The 21,713-nt window shown below is 39.9% G+C and overlaps 1 protein-coding gene across 1 annotated transcript in view; it reads left to right on the top strand.

The window, feature by feature from the left end:
- CCDC186 (coiled-coil domain containing 186) overlaps nt 1-19,731 on the top strand; it is a 34,911-nt gene extending 15,180 nt beyond the window's left edge. Inside the window, exons 3-16 of the mRNA XM_008634431.2 lie at nt 929-1,055; nt 2,955-3,083; nt 4,012-4,224; nt 5,140-5,259; nt 5,798-5,902; nt 6,244-6,342; nt 7,095-7,181; nt 7,969-8,111; nt 10,549-10,804; nt 11,371-11,560; nt 12,607-12,687; nt 13,718-13,928; nt 14,982-15,201; nt 15,848-19,731. Coding sequence (XP_008632653.1) covers nt 929-1,055; nt 2,955-3,083; nt 4,012-4,224; nt 5,140-5,259; nt 5,798-5,902; nt 6,244-6,342; nt 7,095-7,181; nt 7,969-8,111; nt 10,549-10,804; nt 11,371-11,560; nt 12,607-12,687; nt 13,718-13,928; nt 14,982-15,201; nt 15,848-15,931 — 2,065 coding nt within the window. The 3' untranslated portion in view covers nt 15,932-19,731. The remainder of the gene's footprint in view (nt 1-928; nt 1,056-2,954; nt 3,084-4,011; nt 4,225-5,139; nt 5,260-5,797; nt 5,903-6,243; nt 6,343-7,094; nt 7,182-7,968; nt 8,112-10,548; nt 10,805-11,370; nt 11,561-12,606; nt 12,688-13,717; nt 13,929-14,981; nt 15,202-15,847) is intronic.
- The last annotated feature ends 1,982 nt before the right edge of the window (nt 19,732-21,713 follow it).

Here is a 21,713-nt window from a genome sequence, read left to right as displayed (position 1 = left end):
GATCTAAATATGTACGTGAGCAGCTGTGGCGTGAATTAAGAATTTGTAATCCTGGAATATTCATTAATAGATTAAAAAGCAGATCACGAGTGCTAAGCTCTCTATAACTGATGGTTTTGAATTCCTTATAATTTAGGAGACTGGTTAGAGATTTTTTTTTTTTTTTCAATAGAGGGGAGGGGATAAAGGGATGTTTAAGTATCTTTTTCAGGTAAAGGCATGCCTCCCAAAAATTCATGCAATTAGTGGCCTAAAATACCCACCATGTAATAGTATCTGCAAACATGTAAATACGTTTGAGACTCTTTATTTAGCAGTTCTGACAATGTAATTTCTGAGTTTTATGCTAGAATGTCAAGATAGGTGTGGTCAAACAGCTGAGCTGAACTGGAACTATTGGTAAAAATTGAAAATGGAGACTTGTTACCTACTTAGGACTTAAAAAAATCAGGATTCTGTTTCTTACCAGGTTGTGAACCTGGTAAGAACATGGGTTCTTCCATGTGAACTTTTGAGAAGTCCACGAAATTAATAAACTCTGTGTTTTCAGACATTTGACTGGTGTAACTATCTGACTGAAAGTTACTGTCTTACATTACCTTAAAATTACTAACATTGACAGTTTTGTAATTTCATAGGGTTACCAAATGTCCCATGTCATTATGCACCACAACAACCCTAAAATGCTGGAAACAAGCAATTTCCTCAAAGGAGGTTGCTGCTTGCTGTTTTGGAGTTAAGTTCTACTTGCACAACATTATTTTTTTTTTTCTTGTAAGGCTTTCATGGATTTTTTTAGGGTTTCTGGCTTCCCAATAAAATTCGCAGATCGAAGAGCAAAAACCATGTATCTCAAAATTGAAAATGACCAACCAAAAAAAAAAACCAGTACTGATGTACCTTGTTTTTATTTTTTTTTTCTTTACAGATTGATTAAAGAAAATAAAAAGCATCAAGAACTGATTTTGGAAATCTGCTCAGAAAAGGACAACTTAAAAGATGAATTGAAAAAACGAACAGAAACAGAAAAGCAGCACCTCAGCATTATTAAACAGGTACAGATAACAAAACGGAAGTGCTGGTTAGAATCCCACTTGTATATTATGTCACTCTTGCCACTGTTTAACCCATGTTTATTATCCTAAGCTTTTTAAGAGGATAAATCTGTTCTTGTATTCCAAGAAATCATCTAAAAGCCTTTAGTGTCTTTGGATAAACTGACTTTCAGGTACTAAATTCACGCCTTTCCTCAGGGACAAGTCAAGGAGGACCATGGTGTGTGCATTGGTGTAGGCTGGTTTTAGTGTGGGAGGAAAAGGTTTCACACCAGGTGTCACTGCTTGTCTGTTATCAGCTATCTGCTGATGTCCCTGCAGCTGGCTGGCCAGCTTTAGGAACTGATTATAGGTTATGTTTTGGAAATCTGGCAAGAGATAGCGTTTAAAACACAAATTTCTGTTTCTCCAAGTGCTGGTGACTATCATGGTTGTCAGGTTTCTTTGTTGGTAACTGCATCACACAGAAATCTGTTCACAAAGCAGGGTGTCAGGCTTGAAGTATTCTAGAGGAATATATTTGTGTGATATATTCATATATTCATGGTTAATTTTAGAGAATATTTGAAAATCCATGATGTGATTGAAGATTGAATTGGAAAGTGTTATTTTTAGGCTACAAATTGGAATTGCTTGCTCCTGAATAAACCAGTATGAGCAGCTCCCTCATTCTTTCTTGTCTGTATTTCCATGATAGCACTGTATGATTTCATGAAGCTCTATCATGCAGCAATTACTTTATTCCATTCTGGAAAAAAGGATTTGTGAGGGTGTTTGTGATATTACATGCTTGCAAGTGATTTCAGAAAATATTCTTTGGACTGTAATGGTTTATACAGTAGTTGAGAGCACCTGGAGTCATAAGAGACATTGCAGTGAAACACTTGGAGTTTTTCATTTGTGATGGGGGTGTTTTATTGCTGGTATTTATGAATTAGTGTTTTATGGTAACTTTTAAGTTAATGAAGGCTTGGCTGCACTCACAGCTCTAAACAAACTCTACCTGCCTGTTTGTACACGTGAAGCTTTTTGTCTGGCGCATGGTGCGTTTGCAGAGCTGAAAGGAGTGTGGTGAAGTCATGGTGTGGTAACAGAAGCAAATTAGGTGGTTCTTGCCTCTTGCATAGCAGCTTGGGATTGCACAAAACTCAAGAGACTGACCCTGAGATCTCGCCCCTTCTCCCCCAAAGCAAACAAAACCCCCTTAGCTGGGTGAATTGGCTTTCCCCTAGGACAAGAGGAGAGTCGTTAGGCACAGTTTGAACAACGTTTGGGCAGTGCCACAGCCTTTGCAGCCCCCACACTGCTCCTGCTGGACGTGCATGACTTGGCAGGGAACACACCCTGGGAAGTGGTCCAGTTAACGCTGGGGATTATTCTTCAGCTGCATCAGGTCTCTGACTTGGTTCACTAGGTGGCTAAAAATGTGCCAGCACAGTGACTAAGCTCATCTTTATTTGCTGAGTGATTTTTCAGTGAATTAATTCCCAGCCCAGTTCAGTATGGATGCATGGCTGCTTTGCTGGCACGGTGAAGGATATGGCACAAGAATAGGAACAAAAGGGTGGAAGATGCAGCAACCTCAGATAGCAGCCAGCTCTGCTCTGGCAGCTCAGCACTTGCTGTCCATCTATTACGTTGTGTAGTAAATTACTGCGCCTTGTGTTTTACTTGATTTGAAGCATCTTCACTCTCACTGAAATACAAGAATTGACATCTTTTCATGCTTTTACTGTCATGCAAAGCTAGATGTTGATATGGGTGGTTGCAGCTTGACAAGTGTGAAATATAGGTAAATATCTGCTGAAGCATCTAATTTTGTGTGAAATATGCCTGCCTGTATAAACCATGATCAAAGAGTTATTGTCTCTATAATTATGTCATGATGTTGTATTTTAGCTGGAAGCAAGAATAGAAGAGCTTAATAAAGAAGTGAAAGCTAGCAAAGACAGACTTGTAACTCAAGATGCAGCAGCCAAAAATACTATTCAGCAGTTGCATAAAGAGATGGCCTTTCGAATGGAACAGGTAATATGGAAAACCTTAAACTATTGAGCATCTCAGTTATTGAAAAAACTTGGTTCTTGTAGGAAACATGTTGGATCACTAGGTAAGACAAAATTTTCCAAAATTGGAACTCCTAATGTGCAGTTATATCTGCATTTTTGATAACTGTCAGCAGTGAATTTCCAAATAGCTGTTAACACTTCAGAGTGCCTGATAACTCTTTAAAAAAAATACCTATTTTTATATGTATTGAATTCAGCTCTCAAGGAAATCTCATCTTCTTTACCTGTAAGCTGAACTTGATTCAAAAGGAGCTAAAAGCTGATAATAGCATTTTTCAGACAGGATGTCAGAAAATTAATATTTTTCTCAATTCCAGCAAAAAGCTCTTATTTTGTCTTTATGTATTATTGAAATCTGGGATTTTTTTTCCTTCTTAGTATCATATTATGCCAAGTATTTATTGCATGTATTCTAAAGCTCAGTGTCTGATTTTAGGTTTTTTATTTCTATTTTGAAGCAGAACTTGCTAATGCTGGGGTGGGGGCATCTGTAAAATTAAGCCACTGAAAGGGAGCCATCTGAAAAATTAGCCACTGTATAATGATTGTGCAGTTGGCATGTGGATGAGGGAAGACAGAGGACCAGTACTGAGTATTTGCAAAATTATTTTGTTCCTAAACTTTATACTTCTTTCCTTCTAAACAAGAATTTACTAATGTATTGATAACTCATATGAGATGTTCAGCTGTGAAGATGCAGCTGCATAGATATATGTTCACTGTTAGGAGTGTGAGTAATTTCAATGCTTAAGAGGGATTTAATGTTAGTCTTTGCCAAACTGGAGCTTTTGAGTCCTGCCTTCTTATGCTGTTCTACTGCAATACTGAAAATATCCAGTTAATTATGAAATACTAGATTGATTCATTCTGATTTGATATTTTTCAAGGCAAACAAGAAATGTGAGGAAGCTCGCCATGAAAAGGAGACGATGGTGATGAAATACGTCCGAGGAGAGAAGGAGTCACTTGACCTCCGAAAGGAAAAAGAGGTCCTTGAGAGAAGACTGAGAGATGCAAACAAAGAAATAGAAAAGCTTACAAATAAAATCAAACAACTTTCTCAGGAAAAAGGAAGATTGCACCAGCTCTATGAAGCTAAGGTACTCCAAGTATTGCTGTATGACTTGATTAAAAGCACTGTCAGAACATCATCACTTGTTTGCTGTTGTACTTGGTAAAACGTATTCTCTTTTAGTTTTTGCTGCATAGCTGTGAAAGTGCCTTTCCTCCAAGGGAAGGGGAACAAAGTTATTCAGTTCTCGTTGCAATCTTTTTGGAATTCCTTTTAATATTTCCCTGAAAATTAGTTTGTGAAACATTAGGGATTTTTTTTTGACGAAATTGAGAAAACAGCTTGTTGCAGATTTTGAAGTAGTTTCTGGCTTCAGATTTTTTTTTAAAGGCTGTAATGGCATTAAATTATTGCCATCTTATTTTTTGCTGTTTTCCTATGTTTTCACTCTGTATTTCCTCTCTTGTACAACTGAAAATAGATAATAAAGCAATAGGATTTTTCATCCAAAATTTTTCTACTCGTTTTAGAAAGCAGTAAGAGATTACTATTAAATTACCTAGGTCTTTTTGTATTCTTCTTCACGGCTGTGTTGTACAATTCTATTTCATGTGGAAGATCCAAAAGTTAATAAATGACTGGGGATAGAACTTTAATTTTTGCCTCTTCTGAGCAAGGGTACTGTGCACAGAAGGACACATCTTAAAAGTCCTGAAAACTACTCTTCTGAAATAAAAATCATCTCTGTGGTGCTTTGTCTTTTCAGAGATATGTAACATTAACATATACTAACACTAATGCAACCTTACCTTGCTATTCAAACCACAACACTAATGGGGTTTTTTTTCCCCACTGGATTAAAGCATTGTTGGGCATTCTCAAATATGTGCGTGATTTTGAAAAATCCAGACATTAAGAAAAAAACAACTTGATAACTGGGCAGGAGTTTTGTTGTAGAAATACTGGATCATTAAACTATGAAAAACCTATGAAATTTTCTCAGGATGGTGAAGCCACTCGACACAACAGAGAAATAGAAAAATTGAAAGAAGAAATCAATTCTCATGTTATCAAAGTAAAATGGGCTCAGAACAAATTGAAAACAGAAATGGATTCACACAAGGTGGGTGAAATGGTGCTGATAACATTACATGAAAATATAATCAGAGTAATGTAGTTTTTATACTGTTTACTTTTTATGTACTGTTTCTAAAGTGGTTTTTCTGTTTAATTTGAATACCTGCAGCAAAATTCAGAATAGTGCTCTTAAATACTGATACTGAAATGGAAATGTTGGAAGAATGTGAAGGGAGGATATATTGTGGAACTCTCTTTAATTTGGTCATCATATTTTCATTTGCTGTTAGGGTTTTTTTTGGGGGGTGGTGTTTGAAATAAATTGTCTTAGTTTTTAAGTGATAGAATTAAATCTGCTGTCTGGAAATGTGCATGGCACATAAACGAGATCCTTTTGTTGTGCCCTCAGTGGTGGGTTGAATGGAATTGCCTAAAGTAACGGTTGAACGAAGCAAGGGGAAAAATAGTGTTTGTTAATGCTTTTCAGACTGGAAGTTTCATTATGAGAATTGTGCTTCTCAGATGAAGTTAAGTACACGAGTTTTACTAGGTTTAACCCATTCTTTTAATTACTGTTTTTGTAGGAAACCAAAGAACGCCTCAAAGATGCAATGACAAAATTAACTGAAGCAAAAGAAGAAGGAGATCAGATAAGGAAAAACTGTCAGGAAATGATAAAATCCTATCAAGTAGGCACATTTTCTCAAGATGTCAAATTATTGTTTAGTGCCCAAGTCTTCTTTTTCATTGCTTTCTAGCTTAAGCTGTAGCAGGGAGGAATTATCCTGTGCAAGCTCCAAAGCTGAGATGAATAGTGACTGCTTTCTTTACTGGAAAGTTGTTACATAAAAGGGAAAATGTTTGTCTTGATTGGCATGTAGTGTGGGGGTCTTTCTTGGTATGGTCAGGATTATCAGAGATGTGCTTACAGGGAACACTCAGTTGTGTGAAAAGCTGTCTGTACGCTCGTAGAATAGAAAAGGAAACATAAAACTCTAAAACTCTTCTTACATTTCTTCAATCCCTTTAGGAGTCAGAAGAAATTAAATCAAATGAATTGGATGCAAAATTCCGAATAACTAAAGGAGAACTAGAGAAACAAATTCAGGAGAAGTCTGATCACCTGGAGGTAAATATGTGGTGTGTGGAGTCCACTTTGTGGTTAAGAATTCCATGATACTTTAATTTTGAGAATCTTATTTTAAGTTGCTTACAGTTTTGCCAAATTCTTTGGGTTTTGTCTTTTTTTTGTGGTCTAATACTAAATCACAGGTGTCTGCCCTCTAGCATTGTTTTTTGGAGGATGTCTTCAGGTACTACCTTGGATTCACTTTTTAAAAAAAAAGTTGGGGAAAAATATGATGTAATGAAGGTAAAATGAATGTTCTTTGATTTAGAAACATGAATGTTGCTGTAATTAAAAGCACAAATTCAGATGACAGGCAGGCCTTTCTCTGACCAGTATTTTGCCAAGATACATGGCAAGGAGAGACAAGGACCAGTCTCTGTTCTTGGCAGAGATTTGCTAACCCCAAAGTGAAATTCTCTGATGATGTTGTATCTGCTCACAGCTCATCTGTGCACACACCATCTTCAGAGGTGACCAAGTGCCAGTTTGCTTAGAGCTTTCCTAGGGCCTGTTGTGCCATAGATTTGTGTACCTAAAAGCAGCATGTACAGTCTTACTTTTCTTCTTGGTTCTCCTGAGAATAAAGTAGCTTTGAGGTTTTGCTTTCCTTTTTGGAGAAGTAAACCAACCCTTTGGGGTCCCTCTTCTGCCTCAGGCCTCTCAGCTGTTGTGGTGGCCTGTATCGGCCTAGATTTTTTTGAGGTGCCACTGTACATTTACTTTTCTCAATGAGGTTTTTACCCTCTGAAAAGGTGCAGCATGCAAAAATAAAAGAACTGGAAGATTTGAAGAGAACATTTAAGGAAAGCATGGATGAGCTTCGAACACTGAGAACAAAGGTAACGTGTGCTGAGGTGGATTGGAGTGGGGCTGGAAGCAGTGTTGGGGTTTTGGAGCAAGAATACATTCCATCTCTTAATTGTACTTCTAGTTCTTCAGGAATAAACTGTGATTAGAGATTGGCTGGCATGAGACTAGAAGGGATACATAATTGTTGACTCTGGATAACTTTTTTTTAGGGAGTATGAGTTGATCCATAACACAGCAGTGTTTTGCTTCATGGTGTGCACCTCATTTGGCTGAAAAGTTGAGAAACATTTGAAAGTCGTAATCCTATAAACACTTCAAATCTTGTAAATTTAGTATAAATGAAATGCTTATTAGCTTCTCCTATGTGTGAAATGAGTTTTGTGGAGTTCATACACATGACCTCTGGTAAGGGGTTATGCTATCCATGACCTGTGGACAGTCTGTAGAATAGCATGGCAATCCTTCTTTCCAGAGCAGTTCAGTAGGACTGGAAAAAGGGAGCAAGACATAGTAAGGAGTTGGCTTGGTAACTGGGGAAACATGATATCTGTGGATCCTGATCCATTAGGCTGCTAAGTTTAGTCTTTGGACAGAACTTATGATAATCACATTTGCTGAATTTAATTGTTTTGTTTTGTTTATTTTTCTGGCTCTATTTGATCTGAAATACTTAGGGATATTGTTCTAAGTTACTTGGAACCACCGAAAAATTAACACATTAGCTTTGTACAACAATCTAGACAGCTGATCAGAATAATTTAACTCTGAAGTTTGTGACACTAAATAGTTCCTGGTTTTATTTTTTTTTCCATTTAGGTAAAGTGTCTAGAGGATGAGCGCTTAAGAACAGAAGATGAGTTATCCAAGTATAAAGAAATAATAAATAGACAGAAAAGTGAAATTCAGAATTTGCTGGACAGAGTCAAAACTGTAGATCAACTGCAGGATCAACATCAGAGGTACAGCTGTGCACTTTGAGTAATGATTTAAAAGATTATCTGATATGTGGAAGGGTTTGTTTTATTGAAGTTATTGATGCTTTAAATGTATTTTAATTTGAAAAATACCTGTCCTAATTTAAATCAATGTTGCTAATACTGAAGATAACCATGGTGGCCTCTTACAAAACGAGGGGATTGAGACTGATAAATCTAATTCAGCGTCCCTCATTATTAGATTAAAATGTGCTTGATTTCTAGCCTACTCTGGAAGTTACGTCTTCTTCACTGTGTGCCCAGTACTTGTTTTATTAAAAGAGAGAGGGGAAGCAACTAAACTGGAAAGATAGACAAATTGCTTTAAAATGGTGATGGATGACTGGAAGTATTTAATGAAGAGAATTTTACTTCATTGGCAGATGCTGTATTCAGACAGTATGGGGTACTTGTCTTTCTAATGGACTGGAATTCATTCTGCTGTGTCAGAGTTTGCTCATTTAAGAATGTGAGGGAAATAATCTCAGGGGAGGGTTGAGCTCATGCGCGATTCAGGAGTGTCTGAGCATGGTCGTGCATCTGTGTGGTACATATGGGCTGGGATATACAAATGCTGTCCACTCTGCTGGTTCCAGTGGTATTGAATGAATGGAGATAGATAAATGTCAGATAAGCAGAACCACCCATGGGTCTGTCCCTCTCGTGCTGTTAAACAGTTCTCATTTATCATTGAAAAGTATTTCAGTAATTATAGGCCTTCCTCAGGGTTTAGCAAATCAACCACGTTCCATTTGCTATGTGCTGGTCACCTGTATGGTGTCATCAGCCTTTCCAGGGAAATGCAGTGTGCTAGAGGCTACTGGAGCCTACACTTGGATCAGTAACAGTTCTTTTTCACTTGGAATCTTGCCAAATGAATTAAAGTGACACTGATCAAAGTGTGAAACTACATATGTGTTTTTCCAGTTATCTTTTCCTCTCGGTAATTGAGACATGCTTAAATATGTCTCTCATTCAACTTGGGTATTTTTTTTTCAGTATCCTTCCCATACAACATTTATTATCCCTAAATCAAATTTCATATTGTCTTTTATTTCAATTTCATGACAAGCATCCTGAAATGTATAAAAGGCTGTATTATAAAGTGAATGTTCAGCTATGCTTGTTTACTGGAGGAACGTGATTTTAGGTTGAGTGCTGGGAAGAACTTCATGGCTGAATTGGATACTGATCACCTCCAGTGTTCCCTGGTCTCCTTCATGGGCAGATTTTTAAGCATAAGCTAGACATCTCTTTTAGAATGGTCTAAACCTTTAATTTTGTCTGGTCCAACCCTGACTACTAGGCAGAGATTTATCCTGTCATAATGAAACAACATATTTGAAAATGTGAAATACAAGCATAGCCTTCTGGCACAGGTTTTTAAATGGGAGCTACAGGTGAGATACTTTGCAGCACAAATGACTGTCTCTCAGCTCTTCTTGGAGAAACAAATCAGTACAGGATTGTTGATTTAAAATTAATTGATCCTCCTTGTAATTACACCATATGTCAGTAAATTAAATGAGATGTGTGCTCTTCCTTTGTGTAATATTAATTTTATTTTTAAATTTGAATATGCACACTCCCTGTGGGGGAGTTGAAGTTTTTTCTGCTGATGTTTGAAAGTAAAGTTTTAGAAAAGGTGTAGAAAATCTTGTGATTGAAAAATTAATGAAGTAATATCGCAAGAGCAAGTGAGAGGGATGTTTTTATTCTGTAACATTTTTAAAAGCTATTTAATTTTGGAATTAATTTCAAACACTTTCTCTAGAATGCTGATGCCAACTGAAGATGCAGCATTTTTCACTCAAATGGGTTGGGTGTGATAGATGAAAGGTCTCCTAATGGGAGTCTTCCAGTAGAAACAAAAACTTATTTTGTAGAGGGGAGAGACTTGTTTTTTGGGGAAGGGATAGTGGAGTAAGACAGGCCCTGTGATTCAGAGCTGCACTGCTTGGATAAGGATGTTTCAGGAATCACCATGCTGCTGTCCTAGAGACACTCCAAACTGTAGTATTTCCCTGTCTCTTAAAGACAGGTCCTCTTACAGATTGGCCACCTTTATTGGGTTTGCAAACCTTCCTCTTACCTACCAGGTCTGGTTTTGAGGGTTTTGTTTGTACCCTGATCGGAAGGTCATATGGAAATGTTGAATATGGAAAGATGGCCTTCCTTGAGGAGCTAATGCCTGCATGTCCTTCTGTGGGATGCAGAAATGTGTCACTTCAGCACTGCAGCGTGTCATGAAATTAAGTGAAAACTCCCTTGACATTTAAAATGATCCAGTGACTAATGGATGCTCCAGGGTCATTAATTGTTCCCCTGCCTTATGTGGGCTTGCCCTGAATGCCTTGATTTCAATAAAACTTGATGTCTTTGAGCTCAGGTTATCCCTAATGAGATACAATTTTTTTGACAGAGATGAACAAGAAATCAATGCTTTAAAGGAAGAAATAGATGGTTCCAATTCTCTGATTGCTGATCTTCAGAAGGACATTGAAGGTAGTCGGAAAAGAGAATCTGAGCTATTGATATTCACTGAAAAATTAACCAGTAAGAATGCACAGCTTCAGTCTGAAAACAATTCCTTACAGAGCCAGTTGGATAAGCTTTCTTACAGTGAAAGAGAGCTGCAGAATCAGCTGGAGTGTGTTCAACAGGCTAAAGATGATCTGGTGAGTACACTGGGCAGCTTGTTTTCGCTCTAATGAGATGCCTGATGCAGATAAAGATGTGGCACATGAATACCACCTCATGTCTTCACTTACCGGATTGCAATTTCTCCTTGAGTTTGCCATTAGTAGCAGTGGGATATGAACACCTCATGTTTCCAAGGGGAAAGAAATCCTGAGGCACACTGCACTGGAATGAGGAAGTGTCATTGTGTTGCTCTGTCTTTGGGAGCAGAGAGTTGTTTGTGCAACTGTCATTGAAACAGACGAAAAGTTCTGATTTGCCTGTGAAATTTATTACTGTCAGCTGTTCCTCAGCTCATGTTTGTAATTTTTAATAAACTCAGTGTGTCATGGGAGGTCATGTGACTTTGTACTGTATCGTGTAGATGTTTGGAGATAGTTGAGGAATCTTACTATTCACATGAAGTGCTAGTGTTCAGCCTAAATAATAAAAGTAAAGCGTGAATGGATTCCCGGGTGAAAAGTGCAGGTAGGGGTGTTAAGCATGCACTATGGTTAGGCTAGAATTTTTTTGTGTATGACTGAAAACAAAATCACAATTTCAGGCCATCAAGTTACAGAAGGAGGAGGATCAGCGAAAGTCGGAGGTTGAGACCCTGCAGTCTCAGCTGGCCTCAGAGCAGGAAGAGCTGTCGGCACTGAAGACTCACGTGGATGAACTGAAGGACGACCTGGCTACCCAGAAGCGCAAGCACGCAGCCAACCTGAAAGACCTCACAAAACAACTTCAGCTAGGTGGAGATTATTTTCACTTTTGAGTCAGCCCCATCTGGAATCCCTTCAGGGTCTGGTAGAGACTCAGGTCCTGTCTGTTGTGTGCTCATTGCTTGAGTGTCACCCTTCAAGCTCTCTGTGTCCCTGAAGACAATGAGAGTGAGCAAGTTAGACCTTGTGGAAACTGCAGTTACAGGCCTTTGTGTTAATTTTCAGTCTAAAATGTAACTTTTGAAGTGGGCTTACACATAAAATGAAGTACTTATTTCAAAAGAGCTTCATCTTTGTTATATGATGTATCTGACTACTGAAATGTCACTGTAAGTATTTGTAGGAGTATGTTCAGAAGTTGCCAGAAGTTTCTGTATCAGGACTTGCTGGTGACAGTTATTTTTTTAGTACATTAAACAGAACACTTCAGTTTTTAAAGCTGGATATGGCGAGACTGATGACTAATTTTGTCTACAAATAGAAGTCATTAAATACCCAACAATGCATATGCTCTGAATGCAAATAGATTTGAAGATAATTAAATGTGTTTGAAGTGTGTTTGAAAGAAGAAATCTTATTGGCACTGTGCAAGACAATTTCCCTGTCCCTCTTTGTGCACGTAAGAACAGCTGTGTGCTTTCCTTCTTGATCCCTACTGAGTGAGTGGTGCTTCTGGCCCAAGTACTACACTCTGCTGGTTGTAGTGATACAGTTATGAGATGCTGGAACAGAGTTGCCATTCAGTAGTAATTTACATGGTAGACCTAATCAAAAGTAAAATCGAATTGAAGTCTTACTGTTACCAGTTAATCCTATATATGACATTACCTCTTTCAACTGCAACTGCTGCAGTGTGTAGGGATCGTGGTGGATGTTACATCCAGGTGCTTTGTGGCTGGGGCCAGAGGGAAATGGGGTTTGGGTTTTACTTTTAGTTGCTGCCATTGTCTTTCAGCTGTCAAGCCACGTTAAATTAGTGCAGGTCAGAGATGATTAGAGGCTCTGTATGTTGGTGACACTGTAATTTTTAGTTCTTACTCTGCTGTTGGTAACCATTGTTTTGTTAATACTTCTAGCACGGAGGAAATTGGATCAGATGGAAAATGGTAATTATGACAAAGAAGTCAGCAGCATGGGGAGCCGTTCCAGTTCATCAGGTAATGGAGCCCATAGCCAGGCTGCCAAACAGCCCTTCAGTCCTAGCAAGGTTGCCATAGTGTGCTTGCTCTTTATGTGGTTTGTGCATATGCAGTGTGTGGGCAGCCTCCCATTAAAACTGACAAAATAGCCTCTAAGCACCAAAATGCACTTGGCTGACTGCAGTTGTAGGTGCTTATTATGAGATTAAAGTGTAATGTTTATGATCTTCATATATTTTGGCTCTTTTTAAATACCTGCCTTTTTTATTTTGTTGCTTTCATGTTTGGAGGAAGCTCAAGAGGACTCCAGTTTATAGAGGACTTTTTTACATGCCACCATAGGCAAAATAAAAATCAGCAGTGGCTTCCCACATTGTTTAATTACCCTATTGACAGTTGCAACTGTGTAAATGAGAAATCAATTAGCATCATTAGAGACTTCAGTGGGTTTATGTAATATTCATTACTTTCTATCCAGTTAGAACTCATCTTTAGCATTGAAAACAGCATGTTTCCTTCCTTGATATCTTTGAGTTTTAAGTTGGGTTAGTTCTGTCCAGATGTCCTGTAATCTCAGTGTGAGAGAGACAAATGCTTGGAAAGAACAGCAGAAAGTAAAGAAAATACTGCAAGCTCTAAGTGATCAGTGCTGCAGAGTGTTTATATGTAGAGCTTTTGTGAGTCTGTACAGTTTTGATGGTATTGTAATTTTAGTTTACTCCAAAACACACATTTAAAATCAGCGCAGTCTTGTGCAGAGTAAATGAATATGAAGGTGTTTTAGTGGGAATTAGCATTCCTGAAGGGAGCAGACTTACACCAAAGGCAGAGCACCCACGGGAGGGGACTGCACTGCTGTCCCAGTGTGTCTCATTTCAACACTGTAAGAGTCCTTTAGAGAAAACGCACTAAAATAAAGGGAAACTGGCATCCTGAGGAAAGTATCCTAAGCTCCTGACAGGTAATTAGTGCATGCACTGCTCTGCTGGGGGCACTTTACCTGGTGTAAAAGCCAAAGGAGTTCTTACAAATGCTGATGTGTTGGCAGGGTCCCTTAACGCGCGCAGCAGCAACGAGGATCGATCCCCTGAGAACACTGGCTCTGCAGTGGCTGTGGACAGCTTCCCAGAGGTGGACAAGGCTGTCTTGGTTGAAAGAATACTAAGGCTGCAGAAGGCACATGCTCGAAAAAATGAGAAGATGGAGTTTATGGAGGATCACATTAAACAGCTGGTGGAGGAAATCAGGAAAAAAACAAAGTATGTTCTGTGTTGTGTTCATGCAGGTTTTCAGTGTTGAGCTGATGAACTAGGCAAGCATTTTGGACTTTATATAAGAAAAGTAATTGTCTAAATGAAAATGTTTAAAACAGTAAAAATATTGCAGTGACAGTAGATTTCAAAAGTAGAATTAGTTTTGGGGTTTTTTTTCCTTATCTTTTTCCAGCAATTATAGTAATTGCCAAGTGTTTGGCAATTATTACTATTACCGAATTTTTTCAGGAGGAATTAACTGTCACAAGTGGGTTTTTGATAGCAAAATGGTCAGCAGGCAGCTAATGTGAGGTGGACTGCTGCCACTGGCTAACAGAAGAGTCCATTCTCCTCATGTGCTTAAAAGGGTGCTGATTGTGTTTGTTTTGGAAGGAGAATCTGCATCATTCCAGATGGTATTCTGGTATGCATATCAAACAAACAATGCATCTGAGCCAAAGGTGGTCATTAGTTAATGTGTGAAACAAGATTCCACTTAAATAAAAATCTCATCTTACAGGATAATGTCTGGAAGTCCAGTTAGGAGGGGAAGAAACACTGGCATATACCTGCTTCTGGAAGGTGCAGTTGCCTGTTAGGAATAGCCCTTGCTTAATGAGTCCAGACATTTATACCCAGCTGGTCCCATTTCACAGAACATGATCACAACTTGGGAAGACTCTTGAGAAGAGACTTCGTAATTTTTGTCTCATGTGTAGACAGCTTAAGATTCAGTGTCTGAAGTCTTTCAGCAGAGAAAAGTAGAGACTTCTTTAAAGTACTTTTTTTGTCCCAGTAGCTTTTCAGAATACTTCCAAATAAGTAGACCTTGAACATTGTAGTGTCTTCACGTATCAGGATCTCCTATATCACTATTGGTATCCCAGGTTTTCCTCTGACTTAGAAATTGCAGGAGTACTTTTTACTGCTTTTTTGGTAATACAGTACTGCTTGAAAATAAAATTATTTATGTCAGGAATCTGAAGTTACTTCAGTGTCTGACTCTTCTCTGCCTTGTAATGCTGTGATGTTGTTTTTTTTTATTTTTTTATTCTCCAGAATTATTCAGAGTTATATTTTGCGGGAAGAAGCTGGAACACTGTCATCAGAGGCCTCTGACTTCAACAAAGTACACTTGAGTAGGCGTGGTGGGATTATGGCATCTCTGTATACATCTCACCCTGCAGACAGTGGGCTCACATTGGAACTCTCCTTAGAGATAAACAGGAAGCTTCAGGCTGTGTTAGAGGATACATTACTGAAGAATATTACATTGAAGGTGAGTAGCTGTGCCAGTTCTTCCACACATTCTTGTGGTTCTCAGATACTCCCTCAGATAGCAGCAGAAAAGCTGCTAAAAGGCTTTTCAGAAGTCAACTCACTGTGATTTGGTGCCACTGATAGCATTGGGGTTAACCAGGGAGTTATGTGATATGATCCCTGCTGTACCTCCAGCTCAGGACCGTCAGAGCATGCTGCACTAATAGGCTGCTGCTTGAAATAAGTTCTGGAGTGCCTGTGCCTTCAGCAGGGCAGGGTCTCTTCTTGAGCTCCTGGGGCAGCAACATCTGCTGCCAGGGAGAGGTGGCAGCCTGGAGAATGGTGTGCGGGCTGCCAGCTGAGCTGCAGTGTTGTGCACAAGTTGGAGATCTCTTCCTCTCATTATCATTCCCCTTGGATGCTATACTTTCTAGGCATCCTGTAGAATACTGGTAACTGCAAAAAAAGACTTGCCCAGAGCTTTGAGTCTTTTATTGAAATGAGCTTGGTTTTTTCCAGCTCTGTCTAATCATTTGCATTTGTTCTGGATACTTGAAAGTATCAACCTGCTGACATAAACAGTAATTTTGACTTATTAGTGCATTTTGTGCTGATGGACTCATTTTCCATGTATAACTTACCTTATCATTTCCCCCTCTCTAAAGGAAAACCTGCAAACTCTAGGAACAGAAATAGAACGGCTTATTAAACACAAGCATGAACTGGAACAGAGAATAAAGCAGACATAACTAAAACTTCTGGGGACTAACCAACGTGAAGATGCAGAAAAGGCAGGTGCTACAGACCACTGTGTTTTACATTCTGCCTGCCAGCACAAGCATCTGGGGTTTTGCAGAAGCAGCCTTTGACCACACAGGCTCACTCGTGTGAGAGATCAACAGGGTTTGGCATCTGTGTGGTTCTGTCTACCCAGTACCAGCCTGAGGCACTTCTGAAATTCACTGCACACTACATTTATCTGGAACTTCTATTTGAAATGACATACAGATGCTTTGCAGTGCAGACTGTTTGGAGTGAGTTGCCATGAGATTTTAATTTCTGCACTGTGTAATTAATCAGTCACTTAAAGATGGAGCTTAAAAAAAAAATAAAGCCAGTTATGTCTTAGTTGCTATTGAACATATCCAGTGTTACTGAGCTTTAAGGGCTTTCAGACATTTATTTCCTTTCTTGCATATTATTTCTGATCTTTGAGTTAAGCATTTTTGACATAGGCATGGAATAATGCTTTGTCACAAAATTTTGGGTTTTAAGTGGTGGCCATGATACTGCATATTTTCTGCTTTAGATTAACATTCAGCTGGTCAGTTTCTTTATTCCAGAGGCGTGAAACAACAGTAAAACTAAGGGATTAGAAAGTGTTGATTCAATTCTTGAGTTCATGTAATTGAAACCAATGCCAGTTCAGCAAATCTTGTAAACCCTTGATCCTTAGACATGTGGATCTAAAGAAGTCTGATACAGATAGTTGGCTAATAAAGTTCTCTGGGCTTCTGCATAACTAACAGCATTTAAGAAGTAGGAGTTTTAGCTGCCCTTTGTTACATACGTACATGTAGATATGGTGATTGCATCTGTTTTCAAAGACAAATGGAAGCTAAATTTTGTCATTATCTGTGGCTAGACCAACTAGTGAAAATAATGGTAAGAAATAAGAAATCTATCTAAATGGGATTTTAATCTATTGTTGACTGTGAAAGTGGCACAGAAATCTGTGCAACTCCTTGATTTTACTGTTGTGAAGAATTAGTTGGTCAAAATGGCACAAACTGAGAGCTGTTACTTAGTCCTTCAGTGGCTGAGGGGGTGATGGAGGAAGACTATAAAAGTGACCAGATTTGGGTTAGTCACAACATCATGTTCACATTTTAATTCCAGGATAAGTAATATACAGGATCTGAAATATCTTTATTCCAGCAGTAAGTGCATAGTTTCTGTATCTGTCATCTTTTGACCAAAATAAATTGATCAGATCACAGCGTAAATACATACTTCAGGTTTTTATTAAGTACTTGAACTTCCTATTGTCATGAAAAGAGTCAATGTACATTTACAAGAGCAATGCTTTAGCTACTTTAATCAAAAAGGGGGGTGTGGGGGGAAAATCTGTCTTACTGCAGGCACTGTTTGCATCGTACACAAAATGAGGGACCTGATCTGGCAGCACAGAGGGGGATAATTGATCAGGCGTCTGGGTGACTTAGGGCTGTGAACTCCATTTTCAGATGCCACTGAGTTGCCTGAGCTTTGTAGTAAAACCAATTGAGCAAAAGAGCCTAATTTGGTGTGAATAGTTAGGTTCGAGATAGTAGAACTTCCTTGTTCGTTTAAAGATGGGCATCTCTGAAAAGTCCTCGTGGGATTAAGGCCTGGTTTGTGGTCCAGAGAGCTTCAAGAGTCTGGGATGGCAGGTCCCTTCAGTGTCAAAGGATTGAGTATTCCTTTAGAAAGGGGAGTGGGAACAAATTGTTTAAAACCTGAGCGAGCATTATATAGAAACTGCAAGCCTTTAATCTGGGTGGGGTTTTATACATCTATTTTTCTAATTCCTGAGAGCAATGGTTATCTGAAATGTTAGGAAATTTGGGCCAGTCCAGTCATGGGACTACCCTCTGCTTTACTGTTGTTTAAGTGATGTGAAAATACCTGACTGCTGAAACAGATTGGTCACAGCTTCCAGGAAGCGAACAGACAGTTGTTCATGACTGAGCTTGGACCTTCTGCTGAGAAAAAGTACTTTAGAACAATTTGCATGCTAGAACATAGCTTAGCTCTTGTATGTTTGTGTTTTCAGGATTTAATGTACCGGATCTCTGGATGTTTTCAGGCATTCAGCTGAATGACTCCAGTATTTTAGATACCATGTTAATATTGTAATCTTTTAATGTATGTTCTCCAGGTGTACAGTGTGAATGAAGGAGGGGTGTGGTGCAGATGGAATCAGTGCAATGGCTTTGTGGAAATTCTTACTTCTTTTTGGCATGGTTGTTGCTCCTTTTAAGTTGAGAAACCTTGTTAGCTGTCCTCCTGCCCTGCTGGAAATGCTGCTTGCTCTTTGTAGCACTAATAACTTCTCAGACTTCTTTTTTCCTTGGTCATGGAGACACGCAAAGCAGCCAAAATACACATTGTTTATTGTGCATGGTGATTTCATGGACCAAAGCTGTCATCCACAGGTGTTATTTTAAGCATATCTGCTAGAGATGGAGAAGTCATTCTGGCTTGCACATTGGCAAGTGACTCTCCAGTCAGCCCAGGGTGTGATGTGTACCTGATGGGATCAACCAGCACTTGGCATAAAGATGTTCCTCCTTTTTGAGAGGCACTGATGTATCAGCCATAAAATGTTGCTGGCCCTATTTCCATGGGGTAGCTTGTCAGAAGTGTGATGCTCTTGGTGCAATACCGAGAACATTTTCTGTGGGGTAGCTCACACAGGTGAGCACCAGCTGGTACAGGGTGGGTGCAAGGCTTGTGTAGCGATCTCATCCCACTTACCCTTGTTCTGGAAATTGTATTATCAACCTGAAACTGAAAACTGTCCTCAGATAAACTGAATTTTGGAGATAAACTGGTAAATTAATAAACTAATCATGAAGGCAGCCTGGAGCATTTAGCTACATGCCTGTCACTGAAATTCAGTGTCCATTAGATGTGTTATTGCCACAGGCTGCTTTTGAAAATTCCAAGCTTGTGGCTGGTTCTGTCTTACAAGCTTAAACATCTGTTTCTTAAATACTCAGGGTGCTCTTTGAATTCAAACATCGCACATACAGATGTTGCTAGAGGCCCTACAAGAAAGCTGCCTATCCTTTTCCACCTTCTGTAAAATCCAGCACTGTCATTGTCTGAAGCCAGACTCTCTGACCTGAAGAATACTATTTTATGCTATAGAAATCACTGGCTTGCTGCCACACAGACTTGTGCAATATTTTTAGTTACAATATCCAGAAAACTGGAGATTGATTTCTTCCTTGAATATTTTCTCATTATCTTCATTTGTTGCTGGCAACACCTGTAGTATCTCTTAAAATGTTTTTCATTGCAATGTTTTGGCTCATAACTGAAAAAAAGAAAAATTTGGAAATGGTATGTCTGACTTCCCAGTGCATCAGGTGTAAAGCTGAGTGTCCACATGCTGCAAAGACCCGAATCTAGGGAGGGGTTCAGAGGGCAAGGCCCATCCCAAGGGGCCTTCACCCTTCCTGTGCCAGTCCCTGTGACAGCAGTACGTGGCACAAGGAATCAGGTGTACCCTGTCTCACCTGTCCAGGGGCAGGTGCCTGTGTTGCAGAGGGAGCTGGGTGGTATTTAGAGCTTTTCCAAGATGGGTGGGTGTTTCCTTCCCATTTTCATGTTCTAACTGAAACTATGTTGATTCTTCCAATCCATGTGTGTAAGTCCTGTACACAGAATGTCTGTTGATTTAATTTTGTAGATACCTGTTTCTGTATAAAGTTTTCAAAGGTATTGCTATACCTTATGTATATACTGTACTTTGAAATAATAAACATACCAATGTATGAAAGCCTGGCTTGGGTCTGTGATTTGTCCCATTAGTTGCTGCTGCCTTGACTCCAGGTTGTGCTGGCAGCTCTCAGAGTGGGGTCTGTGCTGGCTGCTCGTCCTTGAGGAGTGGGAGCCCCTGATGCCTGCAAGCAAACAAACGCTCTGGGCTAAAAGCAGCTGGACTGCCCGCAGGCTGTTCTTGCCGGCACGGAGGGCACCGCCAAAACCCCTCGCGTTCCCCTCGAGCGGGTCTGACTGTGCTCGGGGAATCCGAGCAGTGCTGCAGGGGTCTGCCCCTCCCGTGCTCGCTGCCAGCCCCTGCTTTCCTATTGCGCCCGGTGAACAGGAGGTGGCAGTGCTTCTTCTCCTCTACTGCTAGTGGGAGGAACAGCACAGCCGGGGAAAACACCTCTCCTGCTGTACTCATCCCTTGGGAATTGCGGTGGACAGGTGATAGCTGTGCTGGAGTTCAGAACTGCAGTCCCTCTAAGTGCCCTCGATGCTTTTGCCTTTCATAACATGAATTTGAGAACCCCACAATCCCAGTAGCAAGGACTGGGTCCTTGGTGGCAGCTCCACATTTGCTCCTCTGATTTATTTATTCTCTTGTGGAGATCTAGCATAGTTTGTTTTTTAACCATGACAGTATTTTTCTTACAAAAATAGTAAGCGATGCTGTCTGGTTTCTGGTGGTGCTTATATTAAAAACCTTGGAATTGGATTGGTAGGGGTTGTCCTGCCCTTGCAGGGAGCCACAAAAAGGGAAAAAAATACTGTGAAGGTGATAAATTAGTTTATTCCAGTATCTCCCAGAGTACCTTAAATGAGAGAAGGGGGCATCCTACTTTTTTGCTGGAATTTAATGAAAAACAACCTCAAGCTTCCCAGGATCAGGCCAATGGCTCCCAGTGAATTTTCTGGCTACAGTTACCTTCATGACCCTTTGCTGAAATTGTTTTGCAGCTCACAGTTTTTCTTCCAGCTTTTTCCACTGATAGCAGGTACAGTTGTTGGTGACAGATGTGACCAAAAATCAAGGTTTATTTGTGCTTCCTGAGTACTTAATGCTGCTGCTTGGAAACAACAGCCTGAAGCTAAACTTCCTCAAATACTAATTTTGACTGTGGTGGTATTTGCAAGCGGCCATTTGGCAAACAACTTCCCACCCCTGTTTTTGGGTCTGTGTCTGAGCCTGACCCAGCCCAGCTCTGCATGCAGAGGAAGGGTTCTTATGGCACATGTTAAGAGCTCAGTGCTCAAGTAAGCCAGGCTGATACTGCAGCTACTGGGTGATAAAAATCTAACCAAATGCTAGCAGTTCTCTTCTGTGGCTGATTGTGAATGATGAAATCATCACTGCTATTTTTTTCTCTCTCTCTTTGCTTTATTTTAAGGGGATTTTTAATAGCGAGCTCTGCTGGGGGTTTTGTTGTTGCGGTTGTTTTTAGGCTATTTTGCATCAAACCACAGTGGGTCTGTGCCAGATTTTGAGAGATTTTTGCATGCATAAATGTAACTGTTGCAGTAGCAGAGTGCTGCTGAACAAGTTGTTCTCATCTAACGTGTATAAATATGCTGTTAGATGTGTTTGTTGCTGTTCTGCTCCAGTGGATGCCCTATAGTCAGGAAATCCTCTGGCCCTTGGGTTTCACTGGGCCCTTGACCGTGTGCAGCTGCCCACTGATCTCAGCAGGGCTGCTCAAACGCCTCAAGTGAAGCACCTTCCTCACTAACAGTCTGGGTCCTATGAATGTCTAAGAGCTTCTTAAGAAGTTTCTATTTTAAAATAATCCCATGTGTGTGGAATAAGGAAAAGCAGCAGATGAAAGCATGAAGTCTGTGAGCTCTGACCAAAGTGCTGGTGTTTGGCACAGGGTAGGCGAGCACAGCCCAGTAGGCACTGCTGCTCCCTCTGGGGTGGCTGGTGTGTCCTTAAACACTGCCCTGGGCCCTCCAACCTGCAGTTCTTTGGGAACTGCTGCTGCCTTTGGAGATGGACTG

This window comes from Corvus brachyrhynchos, unplaced genomic scaffold (genome assembly GCF_000691975.1).
Source record: "Corvus brachyrhynchos isolate BGI_N302 unplaced genomic scaffold, ASM69197v1 scaffold705, whole genome shotgun sequence".
Lineage (NCBI taxonomy): Eukaryota > Metazoa > Chordata > Aves > Passeriformes > Corvidae > Corvus > Corvus brachyrhynchos.
The sequence above is the reverse complement of the archived record's forward strand: the minus strand, read 5'-3'. Positions and strand labels throughout refer to the sequence as shown.